Source organism: Silurus aristotelis (assembly GCF_946808225.1).
Source record: "Silurus aristotelis genome assembly, chromosome: 9".
NCBI lineage: Eukaryota > Metazoa > Chordata > Actinopteri > Siluriformes > Siluridae > Silurus > Silurus aristotelis.
Window position 1 is genome coordinate 21,868,338 of NC_139582.1, and position 12,446 is coordinate 21,880,783.

A 12,446-nucleotide genomic window follows, 5' to 3' on the forward strand; every position below is an offset into this window, starting at 1 on the left:
ATTACGTATGAAATGTTGAGTGTGTGTGTGTGTGTGTGTGTGTGTGTGTGTGTGTGTGTGTGTGTGTGTGTGTGTGTGTGTGTGTGTGTGTGTGTGTGACAACATTAGCATCGCTAAGAGGTGAGTCAGAGCCAAAGCATTCCAACTCTGATTAGGATTAGCCCTCACCACACTCCATGAGATCCTAGATCCACACACACACACACACACACACACACACACACACACACACACACACACACACACACACACACACACACACACACACTCACAACAGTGTGCAGAGATGGAGGCGGGAACTGTCTGCAAGGGCCTCTAATTATACACTTAAATCTAGTGAAAAGACAGGAATGCATTTTCCTCAACTCATTTGATGGAATAGCAACAATCAGGAACATTAAAATCTATTTAGGCGGGTTCTTCACTGCTAAACGTCTAGAACCCCCTCTAAGTGGGCACTTGATTTTCTCGAGAAAGAGACTGCTCTTACTTCGAGACTCTTGGGTTCATTCGAGTTGCCACTCAGTTTGGTTGAAGTACTCTACGTGAGGATATGTCTTGCACAAAAAATGTGCTGGTTTGTGACCTTGGGGATTTTTGTGCAAGGCTACGCTCAGCAACTACTGGATGAAGGCACCTGGCTTTAGGTCAAGTAGATCAGGGAGACGGCTGCAGTGCTACATCTTTATGTATCCATATCTCTCTGCATGTTGCTGAAAAGGCTGGATGTGTATGATAATGATGTATGATGTGTATCACTTACAAAGCTGATATGGTTGATTTATTCTTTAAGAAGAAGAACATGAAAAAACGAGATACTGTAACATTATACAATCTGTCACAACCTTGCAATAACTGTGGGAGAAACCTCAGTAGTGAAAGAGAGAGAGAGAGAGAGAGAGAGAGAGAGAGAGAGAGAGAGAGAGAGAGTAAAAGGAAAAAGGAAGACAGCATGCTTTGATTAGAGGTAGCGCCATCATTTGGAATTGTATAGTGAATGCTTAACACATGATTTAAATTACAAACAAATAAACACCTTTCGGTTCCTGAGTTATACCAGTTCAAGTCTAAAGTAAACAAGTTATGTAATTTATTAAGCAGGTCTGAGAAAACTACAAATAGCTTCAGAGGGGGTTAGAGGATATTAGTTGTGGAGAGCCCAGCTGTAAGCTTTTTTATTTCTTCTCTTTATCATTTAGGGGCCTATGGATTTCTAGCCACACCCCGGTTTATGACCAACAATTATCTCTATGCAAACTGCAGGCTGAATTCACATCCTCCAAGTTGGTAAGCAGTGTCTTAAATACTTGGTTTGGTATAATGCATAATTCATCTAAACAAAAAAAAGGAAAAGCTAATGCATTTGCTGAGCATTAATGCAGTGGCAGCCATTTTAAACCTGGAGTGTTAATACAAAACACATTCAGGATCAGAGGTCCAGCTTTCAAGATTTATGAGGAATTTCAATATGAACTCCAAATGTGGTACAAATATTTTTGACTTGTATCATACTTTAAAACTGGACGTTTCTACATAGTACGGTCTTCTTTCCTGTTTGCAGTCGCCTTCTAGGCTTTCTGTAATAGCAAGGGATTATTCTTTTGACACATTGTGCTTTTGTTGGGGAAAAATATGCTTAAATAAGATGACATGCTGCTTCAGTACGAGACACTGGAATCAGATGTGCAGATTCAGGAATATCTGAAGTCCAAGCAAATTCAACCACTCGTGCAAAATAGTATATATAAAACCCCATACATGATTGGAAGGTTGGGTATGAAATCCTTGAGACTGGATTTATGTCATTTTAGATGCAAACACATTTTGCTTGTTAATTTTCAAAACCATTACCCAGATTAGTCATTTAAAACTCTATATCTGCTGTTGGCAGGATGCTCATATGTAGGCCACTGTAATTCTTTACTTGGTGGATATGTTGTTAGACAGATAATGAATTGCTTATTAGGACAGCAAACATGTCCAAACAACTGTCTACTATGTGAAAGAAATTCAAATAATTTTGCTCAAAACTAGTCAGGGAATCACAAGGAGCAAAATCAGCTACAAAACCCAACACATTTTTCATTCAGAATTCAACACCATCTTTATGCTAACAAAAACGATCAGATATCCTCAAAGGTGTTTGATAAAAAAGTTATATTCCTCCAAATGGTACACCAGTAACTTCACTTTTTGAATATCGAACCTTTACTAACCAAATGAGGCGTTTGTGAGTACATTCTTAAAGCCATCAAGGCAACCATTTTTTGCCACCTATAGCATTACCAGAACATTACTAGAAGCTAATTTGGTTAATATATATTTAAAATGTTATGATATGGCATCTATCAACTGACTTCTTAAATTGTAGAAATACAAATAATACTGAAAATGTTTATTTCACTTGATGTTTTGGAACACTTCCATTCAACCACCACATGTGAAACGTCAAAGAAAGCCTTAGCGTTTACCATTTTACAATTAACTTCGTCATTTATTCCTCCATTTAAAAAGTCACTTATCTGTCATTATGACATTTCAACATCTGCAGCTGATGCTCTGCTGCTGTGGAGCAAGACCTGCTTTCAGAGACAGGACATATATGGTTCTAGACAACATTTATTTGGACGACGCCAATTCATTTTCTTGACAGTTGAAACACTTTTGACAGTTGAATAATGGCTTCCAATTGTTGTTCTTGGCTGATAGGAGTAGTAGCTAATGCTGTTGTAACTCATCCACCTCCAGTCTGATTGTTTGAGAGAGCTGTTTGAGTTACCTGACAACGTATTTGTGATCCAGCCAGTCTGATCATTCTACTCTTATCTGACCAATTAAAAGATATAAAAAAAAAATATTTCAAAGTAACAGTAAAGGTGTTTGTGTTTTCCATTTCAGTATTGAGTTTTAGTTTATTTGTTTTTCACTATTCTGTGCTAATTTTTAGAGACTTTTGAGAAAATCCCTGTTTCTAAAATTCTCCAAACAGCCCTTGTACCCACAACCAATACCATTGCATATTTTTCTTCATGCTGATGTTTGATATGAAGATTAATGACCTGTATCTGCATGATATTATGCATTGTGCTGCTGCCACATGACTGGCTGACTAATTGTCTTCCCAATATAGTGTTTGTATACACAGGCTTTTTCTATAGATATAATGTCGTATCAGTAACACTAAATGTGCATGTCCCATAAGCTCTAGAAAACTTTTCCTGAGTGCAGCGATACATCCAAAAACAAGTGCAGATTCAGGAATATCTAAATTCTGAGCAGAATGAAACAAGTAAAATAATCATGCTTCAAATCTGTTATGTACTACATATATGATTATAAGGTTAATATGAATGACATTAGACTGGATTTATGTAATATTAGTTGGCAAAACATTTTGCTAGGAAATCATTGAACACCATGAATTATTAATAATTCTTTATTTTCTGGATATGTTGTTCAACAACTGTCTGCTGAAATAAATTGATCTAAAAAACACTTTTTTGTCTGAGTACATTAGTAACACTGAAGATAGGAATGCAGTTTTAAAAATGAATCTCTGTGTTTGATCAAATGGATCTTGTATGTGAGTGTATTGAAGGGGAGGATGAGCAGAGACACATTGGGACAGCTGTGGAAGGGGAAGTGTGTTTAGAGACTTGCTGCCGCGGTGTGAGGTGAAGCAGAAATACAGCACAATGCTTCTTACTCTAGTTATCGCGAGATTGCAGCAGCGTTTAGCGACCTCACACACACACACACACACACAGAGAGAGAGAGAGAGAGAGAGAGAGAGAGAGAGAAACCCAACAACGGACAAGAAGTCGAGAAAGCAGCACCGATAGCCGAGGACATCTGGACACACATCATGAAAACACGGCAGAACATCTGAGGGGGCAAAGAGAAGCGTCGACATTTTCTGTAAGTACTGCGTGCTCGGGACTGCTGTAAACGCCAAGGTTTAAAGTTGTGTGTGTGTGTGTGTGTGTGTGTGTGTGTGTGTGTGTGTGTGTGTGCGCGCGCGCGTACGTACGTGTTGGTGTTTTACCTCGTTCACCACCTCCGCGCAGTGCAGTTGTCGACTTGGTTCGGCTATAACGGCTCCAACACACACACACACACACACACACACACCCACCCACACCGAAACCTCTGAGACTTAGACCATTTTCTCGCTATCGGACAATTTTAAACATCATTTTCTTTGCACGATATTTTCCTGTTCAAAGCGCGCGTGCGTCTGTTCACTCCGTCATAAAGTTTGCGTCATTTCTTATGTTCGTGCATGATTTTTCTGAATAATGCACATTTACAGAGGAAAGAAAAACGAATAAACAGTTGACCTGTAAAAATCTAGATTAGAGTATGGTGCTTGCACTTTTCTAGTAAAGTTTGGATTTGGGGTCTGGACCCTGTGTAATATTGTAATCAGTGCTCTACGACACACGCGCGCGCACAAAGTTGGGTATATGCACCGTGATTTTTTTTTCTCTCCTCCTTTCCTCTCCTCTCCTCTCCTCTCCTCCTCGCCGGATTCCGGGTAACATATGGCGTAAACGCGAGCACAGCTGGAGGTAGCGTTTGCACGGCGCTGATGTCAGAGCAGCTGACTCCACAGCTTGCGGGATAATTAGTGAACAGGCCACCGGTTCACCCGGTCCGCGCGGTTTCATTCTTCTTCTTTTTTTCGCTCGGACTCGAATCGCGATCTCTTTTCATGCATACAGGAGTCTCTATTATATATATGATATATAGATAAATATATTATATATTTATGTATATTATATATTTAATATCCTTTTTTTTTAAAACAGATATAGTAATCTATAGATCGTAAGCTCCGGAGCGCGAGCGCACTCTGTTCGCGACAGGCGCGTGCCGCGTTTGAACACGGTTTATTATTTTCTCTGCGCGTAAGAAGACAAGAAGTCACGAGCGACTTCTTCAGGGGCCCCGTCAACAAGGTGAAGCAGTGATTCATGTGTAGATTTCTGATCTAATGTACGATGTGCTGTAGGGAAAGTTTTCATTCATTGCAGTGAAGTTGTCAAAGAAACAGTTGGATTCCAGTACCAGGGTTTTTGTTTTTAAAATCTGTTGCATGGTTGTACTCGTGTGTTTGTCCCTCAGTGGTCTCTGGTGCTAAAGCTTTTTTTTTTCTTCTTCTTTTTTTGCTAAGCCTGTTTTGTTGAATGCCTCGCCCTGTTTATTCACATCCGGTTTTTCCTGTTCTCTCTGCCAGGTTATGAGAAAAGCATGGAGTTCCCAGACCACAGCCGCCACTTGCTGCAATGCCTTAGTCAGCAGCGTCACCAAGGCTTCCTGTGCGACTGCACGGTGCTGGTCGGAGCGGCGCGGTTCCGGGCGCACCGGGCTGTGTTGGCCTCGTGCAGCATGTACTTCCACCTTTTCTACCGCGATCAGCTGGACACCCACGACGTGGTGCGACTGAACAGTGACATTGTGACGGCGCCGGCATTCAGCTTGCTCTTAGAGTTCATGTATGAGGGTAAGCTCGAGTTCAGCATGCTGCCGGTGGAGGACGTGCTGGCAGCTGCTAGTTACCTGCATATGTATGACATTGTCAAAGTGTGCAAGGGAAGACTAAAAGAAAAGGAGCTGTCCTGCCTGGATGAGAAACTTGTTGACAGTGTGAGTCTGAGCTGCCTGGACAGGGAGAGCTTGTCTGACAGGGAGATAGATCCCTGCAAAATCCCCCTGAGAGGCCAAATGGCAGATGACATGGACATGGATGACATCACAGATTGCGATAGGCCAGCCCTGGCAAGGCAGAAGGCTAACGGTCACCTCGGTGGGTCTCCGGACCTTGTAGGTGTCAATTATGTGTCAGCCGAGGCCGAGGCCCGTGTGCGAACAGCTGGAAAAGCGAATGTGGACGTCAGCGGTGCCTCCCAAAGGTCCCGGGCGCCCGTTGACACGGACAGTGCACTGGACTTGTCTTTGAAGGCGCTGTCGGGCAGAGATGTGGGACAGCTGGCCCTCGACAGGCAGCAGCAGGGCATAGAGATGCACGCTCGAGACAAACACGGCACGCTGTCAGTGAAGGAGGAGGGTGGGGGTGCCAGCTTTGGGAATAGTGTGCCCATGACAGGGTTCGAAGCCCTCTTTCGGGGCAAAAATGGCACTCTGCTGCCCTCGGAGGAGCACCTGATGATGGAGGACGAAGAAGAGGAGGTGGTTGGGTTGGACGCTGATGAAGAGGAGGAGGGGTTAGGAGGAAGAATGGGGGTTTTGGTGGCACAAAGAGAACGCAGCCACAGCCGAGAAGGCAGTGAGGAGGCTCGAGGAAGAGGAGAAATACACAGTGAGGAGGATGAGGACGACGAGGAGCTGGTCTCCACAGACATCACTTCACTCCTGCCATCAACAGGCACTGTTCCAGTCTGCGTCTGTCCGCTATGCAACAAGGCTTTCCCAACACCACACGCTCTGCAGCCGCACTTGAGCTCGCACTTCCGTGAGCGGGAGGGAGCACGCAACAAGCTCTCACCCGACGCTTCGGTGCCTACCTGTGCTCAGTGCGGCAAAACCTTCTCATGCGCATACACATTAAAGCGGCACGAGCGCACACACTCTGGTGAGAAGCCCTATACGTGTGGCACGTGTGGCAAGAGCTTTCAATACTCGCACAATCTGAGTAGGCATGCCGTGGTGCATACACGTGAGAAACCTCATGCCTGTAAGTGGTGCGAGCGGCGCTTCACACAGTCAGGAGACCTGTACCGCCATATCCGCAAGTTCCACTGCGCCCTTGTCAAGACTCTCTCTATCGGATAAGCACACTCCTTTTCTACTCGTAAAAGGCTGCTTCTGACCTACATATATGAAGTATTTAAGCGTAAAGGGGAGTCCTTCTCTAAACCCTAAGCCACAGTGGTTTTTTGGTGATAATGCACTTGACTGGCTTTAGACATGTTACAACTTAAAATTGGATCCAGTATTTTGCTGTATTGTAATGCAGAGTTTAGGACTAAGGTCCCAATGGAGTCCCTCCACCCAGTGGAGAAGTGTGAAGTGAAGTTAGGTGATGCACTTGGTCAGTCACTGGCATCGTCTTCTGAAGTTAAATAATCAATATTGTGAGTTTTTTTTTTTCTTCAACAGTAGTATAGGTTTTGAAGTAATTGCATTTTACTGAATGGATGAAACATTGCATTGAAGTGAGCAATTGAAACTTAGGTTAAGTTATACCTGCAAATGAATTTAGAAGTATAATTGACAGATTTTTCGGGGTAAACTCGTTCTTGCTGAATACAGAGTGGCAGGGAAGCTGGTAATTATTTGTCTGGCGCTTCTTTATCACTTTTGGGGAAACAGGGTCATGTGGTTCCTCTTGAAGTGGGAACAGTTTCTGAAGTAATAAAATGAATGCACAGGCAATTACAACAACTACTACCTTTATTATAACTATTGCAGTGTTCTTCTGCAGTAACTCAAATGAAAAGAGTTCGACTTAAAAGAAAAAGCAAAACGCTGAATGAGCTGAAATGGGAACTCACATAACCCCCTATTATTAATTAGTTAGCGTTGTGCTCATTTTGTGGGTCTTTATTAACCCTGTTGTAACTGGAAACACTAACAATTTGACTCTGGTAGAACATGAATGTTGGAGCCTTTATATCTTTTTTCTCCTTTTGTCCTACCTAACATTTTTTTGTGAGTTTTTTTTTTTATTATTATTATTTAATTCTTTTTTTCAACAAAAACAAGAGGCACTAAAAGTCCATATAACACTTCAGTAAAATTTTTTTCCTGAGAAAACTTGATTAGGATTATTTATTAGTTCTGTTGGTTCAGGGTTCACTGTACACATCTGAAGTATACTTGTGTTAGATCTTAATATGTCCTTCGGGTACTGTTTCATCTACACTGAATGGATCGATTGTAAAAAAAAAAAAAAAAAAAACAAACAAAAAAAATCAGTTGCTGTATATTGTATTTGGTTTGTCATTTCAATGTGTAGACAAGCCATTTTAATCACTTTTCGTCAAGAGATCGACTCCGGAACTGCTAAGACGCACTTGCTTCGTGCATACCTAGACTGTACATACAACACTGATATTCTGTAGGCTGCTATTTCTAACTGAATATTTATTGTATATATGCATTTTCTTTTTGTATTTATCTTTGTTTTCATCAAAACAGCTGGTATCGCATAAAAATCTCTCGACTTTTGAAAAGTCGAAGTCTTCCCTTGTTTTAAAGCCTGTAATGCTGTGACAGATGTAGCAGATCAAGAAGCACAATGTCACTATGACTTGCAATAGCTGAATAGTTTCTGCATATAATAAAAAACCAATCCCAGGTATTTATTAAGAGAGTAACACATCACGAGATATTCTGCTCTAAACTAATGAAAGTGTTACAAACACTATTTCGAGTGTTACAAACAGCACTTTTCTGTCAGCAGAGCGGTTTAATGTAATATTTCCTGCAAAAAAAAAAAATCAAAAGATAAACGTGAGATTCAGTAAGAATGTGAGCATACACGTGTGACTAACGTCGCACGTTTGTTGGGCAGCTGTTTAAATAGCATATTTGAATTGGTTTCGGTTTGTCCACACCGCTTGTATGATTGAATCTTCATTTAAAATCCTATGTGGAAACACTGGACTCAAGTGGAACTTTTTTCCAGATTGTTGTATTTATATTTACTAGGTTGAACTGGAAAGTCGTAGTTTTCTTTTCCAGATGCAGCTAATACTGACGAATTATAGGTGCTTTATTTAAAATGTGTGTGTTGATAAGAATCTGACTCCACTGAGATTCATATGTTGAAGTAATATGCATCGACTCGCTTTACACAGTATGTGCCTTGTTGACACACAAGAATCCAACTACAAAATTCATTATTGGGCATTACTGTGGGCCTGTAATGATTCTTTCTGCACAGAGCTGTTACTAATGACAAAAATCTATCTGAGGTGGTAACGTTTCATTTTTAAACTGAAGGTACAATAAGAGTGTTTGTATGATATAAAATATTGGCAAAGGTCAAACGAACAGAAATATTCTGATTCTAGTATAGGAAACAGGTGCATCATACTTGAAGCAACTTCCTTTTTCGGATGCAGTCATGTGATCATCACTGAGCCCATATTGAACTATCACATATGACCAGCAGGAGAATAATCATGGATAAGCACCAGTAATCGTTTTTTTTTTTTGTAACCGTTCTTTCTATGATGTGCTTTGATTTGAAAAATCAAGCTAGTGAATATGCTACAAAAGTGTGTATGTAAACATTAATACTGGAATGTCATCTTCTAAGGTTCAGACTGTGAAACTGTATAATCATAAGAGTTATTTATTGATTTTCTTTCTTGTGCAAATATTTTACTGAGTTTTACTTAAGTAATAAAAAATGCTACTAAACGGAGAACATTTTTAATAGACTTTGTAGAAGTGCCATTAGATTTAATATAATTTTTTTGATAAGAAACATATATTTTATAGGAAACAGATGCTTTGATGTTAGTGCTCTAGTGAATGTAGGTGACAATCTGTTTTGATTTTAAATGCTTGTTGTATTTTTTTTGTTTGTTTGTTTGTTTGTTTTTTGGATTAACGCTGTCACGTTACAAACTTGGAGTTTGTTTGTGCTTTTTATTTGCCGCTTTTTGACGTGTACCTGCGTGTGTGCTGTGGAAAAAGTGACAATCTTGAGCTAGGACTTCATTTCGATTATGTTTAGATTAAATAGAGAATTTTATGTCATGTTTTTGTGTGTGTGTATGTTATTTCAGAGTTTAAATCCATCTTGCTATTGTATTGTTGTTTAATGTCTATCTATCTATCTATCTATCTATCTATCTATCTATCTATCTATCTATCTATCTATCTATCTATCTATCTATCTATCTATCTATCTATCTATCTATCTATCTATCTATCTATCTACATACACACATCAGTAATCTAATCAATAGTACTTAAATTATTATTTTTGCAACTGTTTGATGAAGTGCTCTAACTGAGTAAGTCTCGTCCCTAAAAAGCTTTTCAAAGACTTTACTTCAAGGAGGTTCGCTCCAGGTTTCTGTTTATAACTAACATACTGTTTGAGGGTTGAAGTGCTACTGTATACAGACAACACAGTGAGAACTGACACCCCCTAAATAAAACTTTTTGTGTGGCTGTGGATGAAATCTATAAATGTTTTAATAGAGCTTAGAAACACAAAAAAAGTTTGTGGAAATCTGAAATTAAGATTGGGAAGATGTTCCACTAGATTTTTGAGTGTGCTTGTGGAGAATTGTGCTCGTTAGTAAAGTGGGTATGGATTGAGGTCAGATCTCTATAGCAGGCCACTCAAGATCTTCCACTCCAACCCATGTAAAGCATATCTTCATGGAGCCCGCTTTGTGCACAGGGCTATCATGTCATGCTGGAACAGGTTTGCATCTCCTTGTTCAAATGAAGGAATATCTAATGCTACCAAAATTTGTCCGTATAGTGCAAGTTCTTCTGTTGTTAGACCATGTCATGAGAAAGTGTGTATATAGGAAAGGGTAACACTATGTAACATGTATATCTTAATATGCAGTATAGAATGAAATATGAAATACGTGTGATGGGAACATGGGGAAATTAGAAAGAGCTTATGGAGATTTGGTCCAGGATATTTAAAAAAAATAGGTGGAGAAATTAAGAACACATTTTTTGTGGTTTGGGAAGATCATTGTTTTGCTTTAGTGGCCAATGCACCGATGACTGATTTGGAAAAAAAAAAACCTTTCTTTAAAAATGATTTAGCTTCTTGCTTTTGTCCTTAGCTATGCAGTAAATAACACATATGTATAATGAGTCATTTGTCAGAAAAAACAGCCTTCTGGATCATTTACCTTCTAACAAATAGGTGGACCAAGTGAGAAGAAAATGTGTATCTAATTAAAAAAACTGAGTGGTGGGTTTCTAATTATTCTTTGGCTGCAAATCCAGTGTCATGGATTTCTGATTCCAACAGCCATACACCCATGAAGAGCATGCAAACTTATCAATCACACATCCCATCCCTTCCCAGGTATTATCTCAATAACCCATTTGTCTTCCTGGCTTCCTTATTAGCTTCTACGGCTTCGGTTTTTTCACTAGAAACCATGTTGATGTTGCCAACCCAAAGCAGCACCTGATTATGTAACAGTTTACCACTAAACTGTAAATAAGGGACTTGGAGAGCTGGGAAGGTCTTCTACACCTCAAAGATGACCTAAGAGCGCACCTGAACAGTAAAGTCAGAGGTCTCTAAGAGGTCTCTAAAAACTCTTTAAGAGGTCTATATCAATGTTCAATAAAATACTACTCTTTGTCTAGGCATTTATGACACTTAGAGATTGTTTAGTGTAGTTATTAAGTAGTTATTATGTAGTTTAATGGGGCTGTGACAGTGATGGGAAGTATTTAAGTAAAAATACTTTGTTATTGTACTTAAGCAGATTTTTCATGTATCAGTACTTTTCTTCACTAATTATTTTTCAGTCATTTAACTTTTATACATTACATTTATTTACAGAAATAACTGTACTTTCTACTTTTCAGCCCATCAACCTGTTTCTTATCATTGCACTGCTTTTTTAAGCAACCAATAGTGTATCTTTTCCAGGCTCTCTCACACACCACAGACATAGGATTTTTATGAAGATCAAAATGAGCAGGGCAGAAGGCAACAAGAAGTAGTATGGGGTATACGTGGCTGAGACAGAGGGAGTCAGTGACATAAACATGACTGAGAACAGAGACATTCCTGATTACCTGATCATCATCATCATCATCATCATCATCATCATCATCATCATCATCTTTTCTCTGCTGGTGTTCTATATAGTGGCTGTTCAGCCTGGACACATTCATTAGATAATTAAATTTTAAATTCTTTTATATTAACATATTAATATGATGTGAGGTTCAGTTATCCGCGTGACACTAAAACAGGTAGAAGTAAAAGCTACTTTTTACTTCAGTACATATCAGAGCCCAAACTTCTTTACTTTCACTTGAGTGAAAAAGTGTAGTCATTAGTTCAACTTTTACCAGAATCTTTTAAAGCATGAGTATCTGTACTTCTACTTGAGTGAAGGATGTGTGTACTTTTGCCATCTCTGTGCTGTGAAGCGTAGCCAAGGTTTTTTTTTTTGGTACAGCTTTTGTACAATAGTGGAAAAGATATTGGTATTTATGGATGTGCTTTTTATAATAAAATTGCTTTAACATATGAACAAGATATTAACGTGTTGTTCTTAAGTGATTGTAACATCATTAAGTTCTGATTAATTAAAGTTTGCTATATGAATGCTCTATTATTCAGGCCTGTTCTGTTTACATGAATGTATAATAGAGAGAATAGAGTATAGCAAGTGTACGTTTAGCAACAGGTGTTTATTTTAAACCCTGTCCTTTAAAATGATCTTTGGATCTAAATATGCAGTTCG

General features: G+C 39.4%; 1 protein-coding gene and 1 long non-coding RNA gene across 3 annotated transcripts; one reads left to right on the plus strand and one right to left on the minus strand.

Moving 5' to 3' along the window:
- Positions 1 to 3,613: 3,613 nt before the first annotated feature.
- On the plus strand, positions 3,614 to 9,735 carry zbtb42 (zinc finger and BTB domain containing 42). 2 transcript variants are annotated; one of them, XM_083550482.1, is made up of 2 exons: positions 3,614 to 3,918; positions 5,240 to 9,735. In XM_083550482.1, exon 2 carries the CDS (start codon positions 5,254 to 5,256, stop codon positions 6,793 to 6,795), a length of 1,542 nt encoding a protein of 513 aa, XP_083406608.1. In that variant the 5' UTR covers positions 3,614 to 3,918; positions 5,240 to 5,253; the 3' UTR covers positions 6,796 to 9,735. The 2 variants fall into 2 exon arrangements, with proteins under 2 accessions (XP_083406608.1, XP_083406609.1); XM_083550483.1 differs by lacking the exon at positions 3,614 to 3,918 and adding an exon at positions 4,148 to 4,961.
- On the minus strand, positions 8,126 to 12,230 carry LOC310731149. Its single transcript, XR_014535078.1, has 2 exons — positions 9,920 to 12,230; positions 8,126 to 9,859 (listed from the first exon to the last, which is right to left on the minus strand). It is a non-coding gene; the product is annotated as an uncharacterized lncRNA (long non-coding RNA).
- Positions 12,231 to 12,446: the final 216 nt, after the last annotated feature.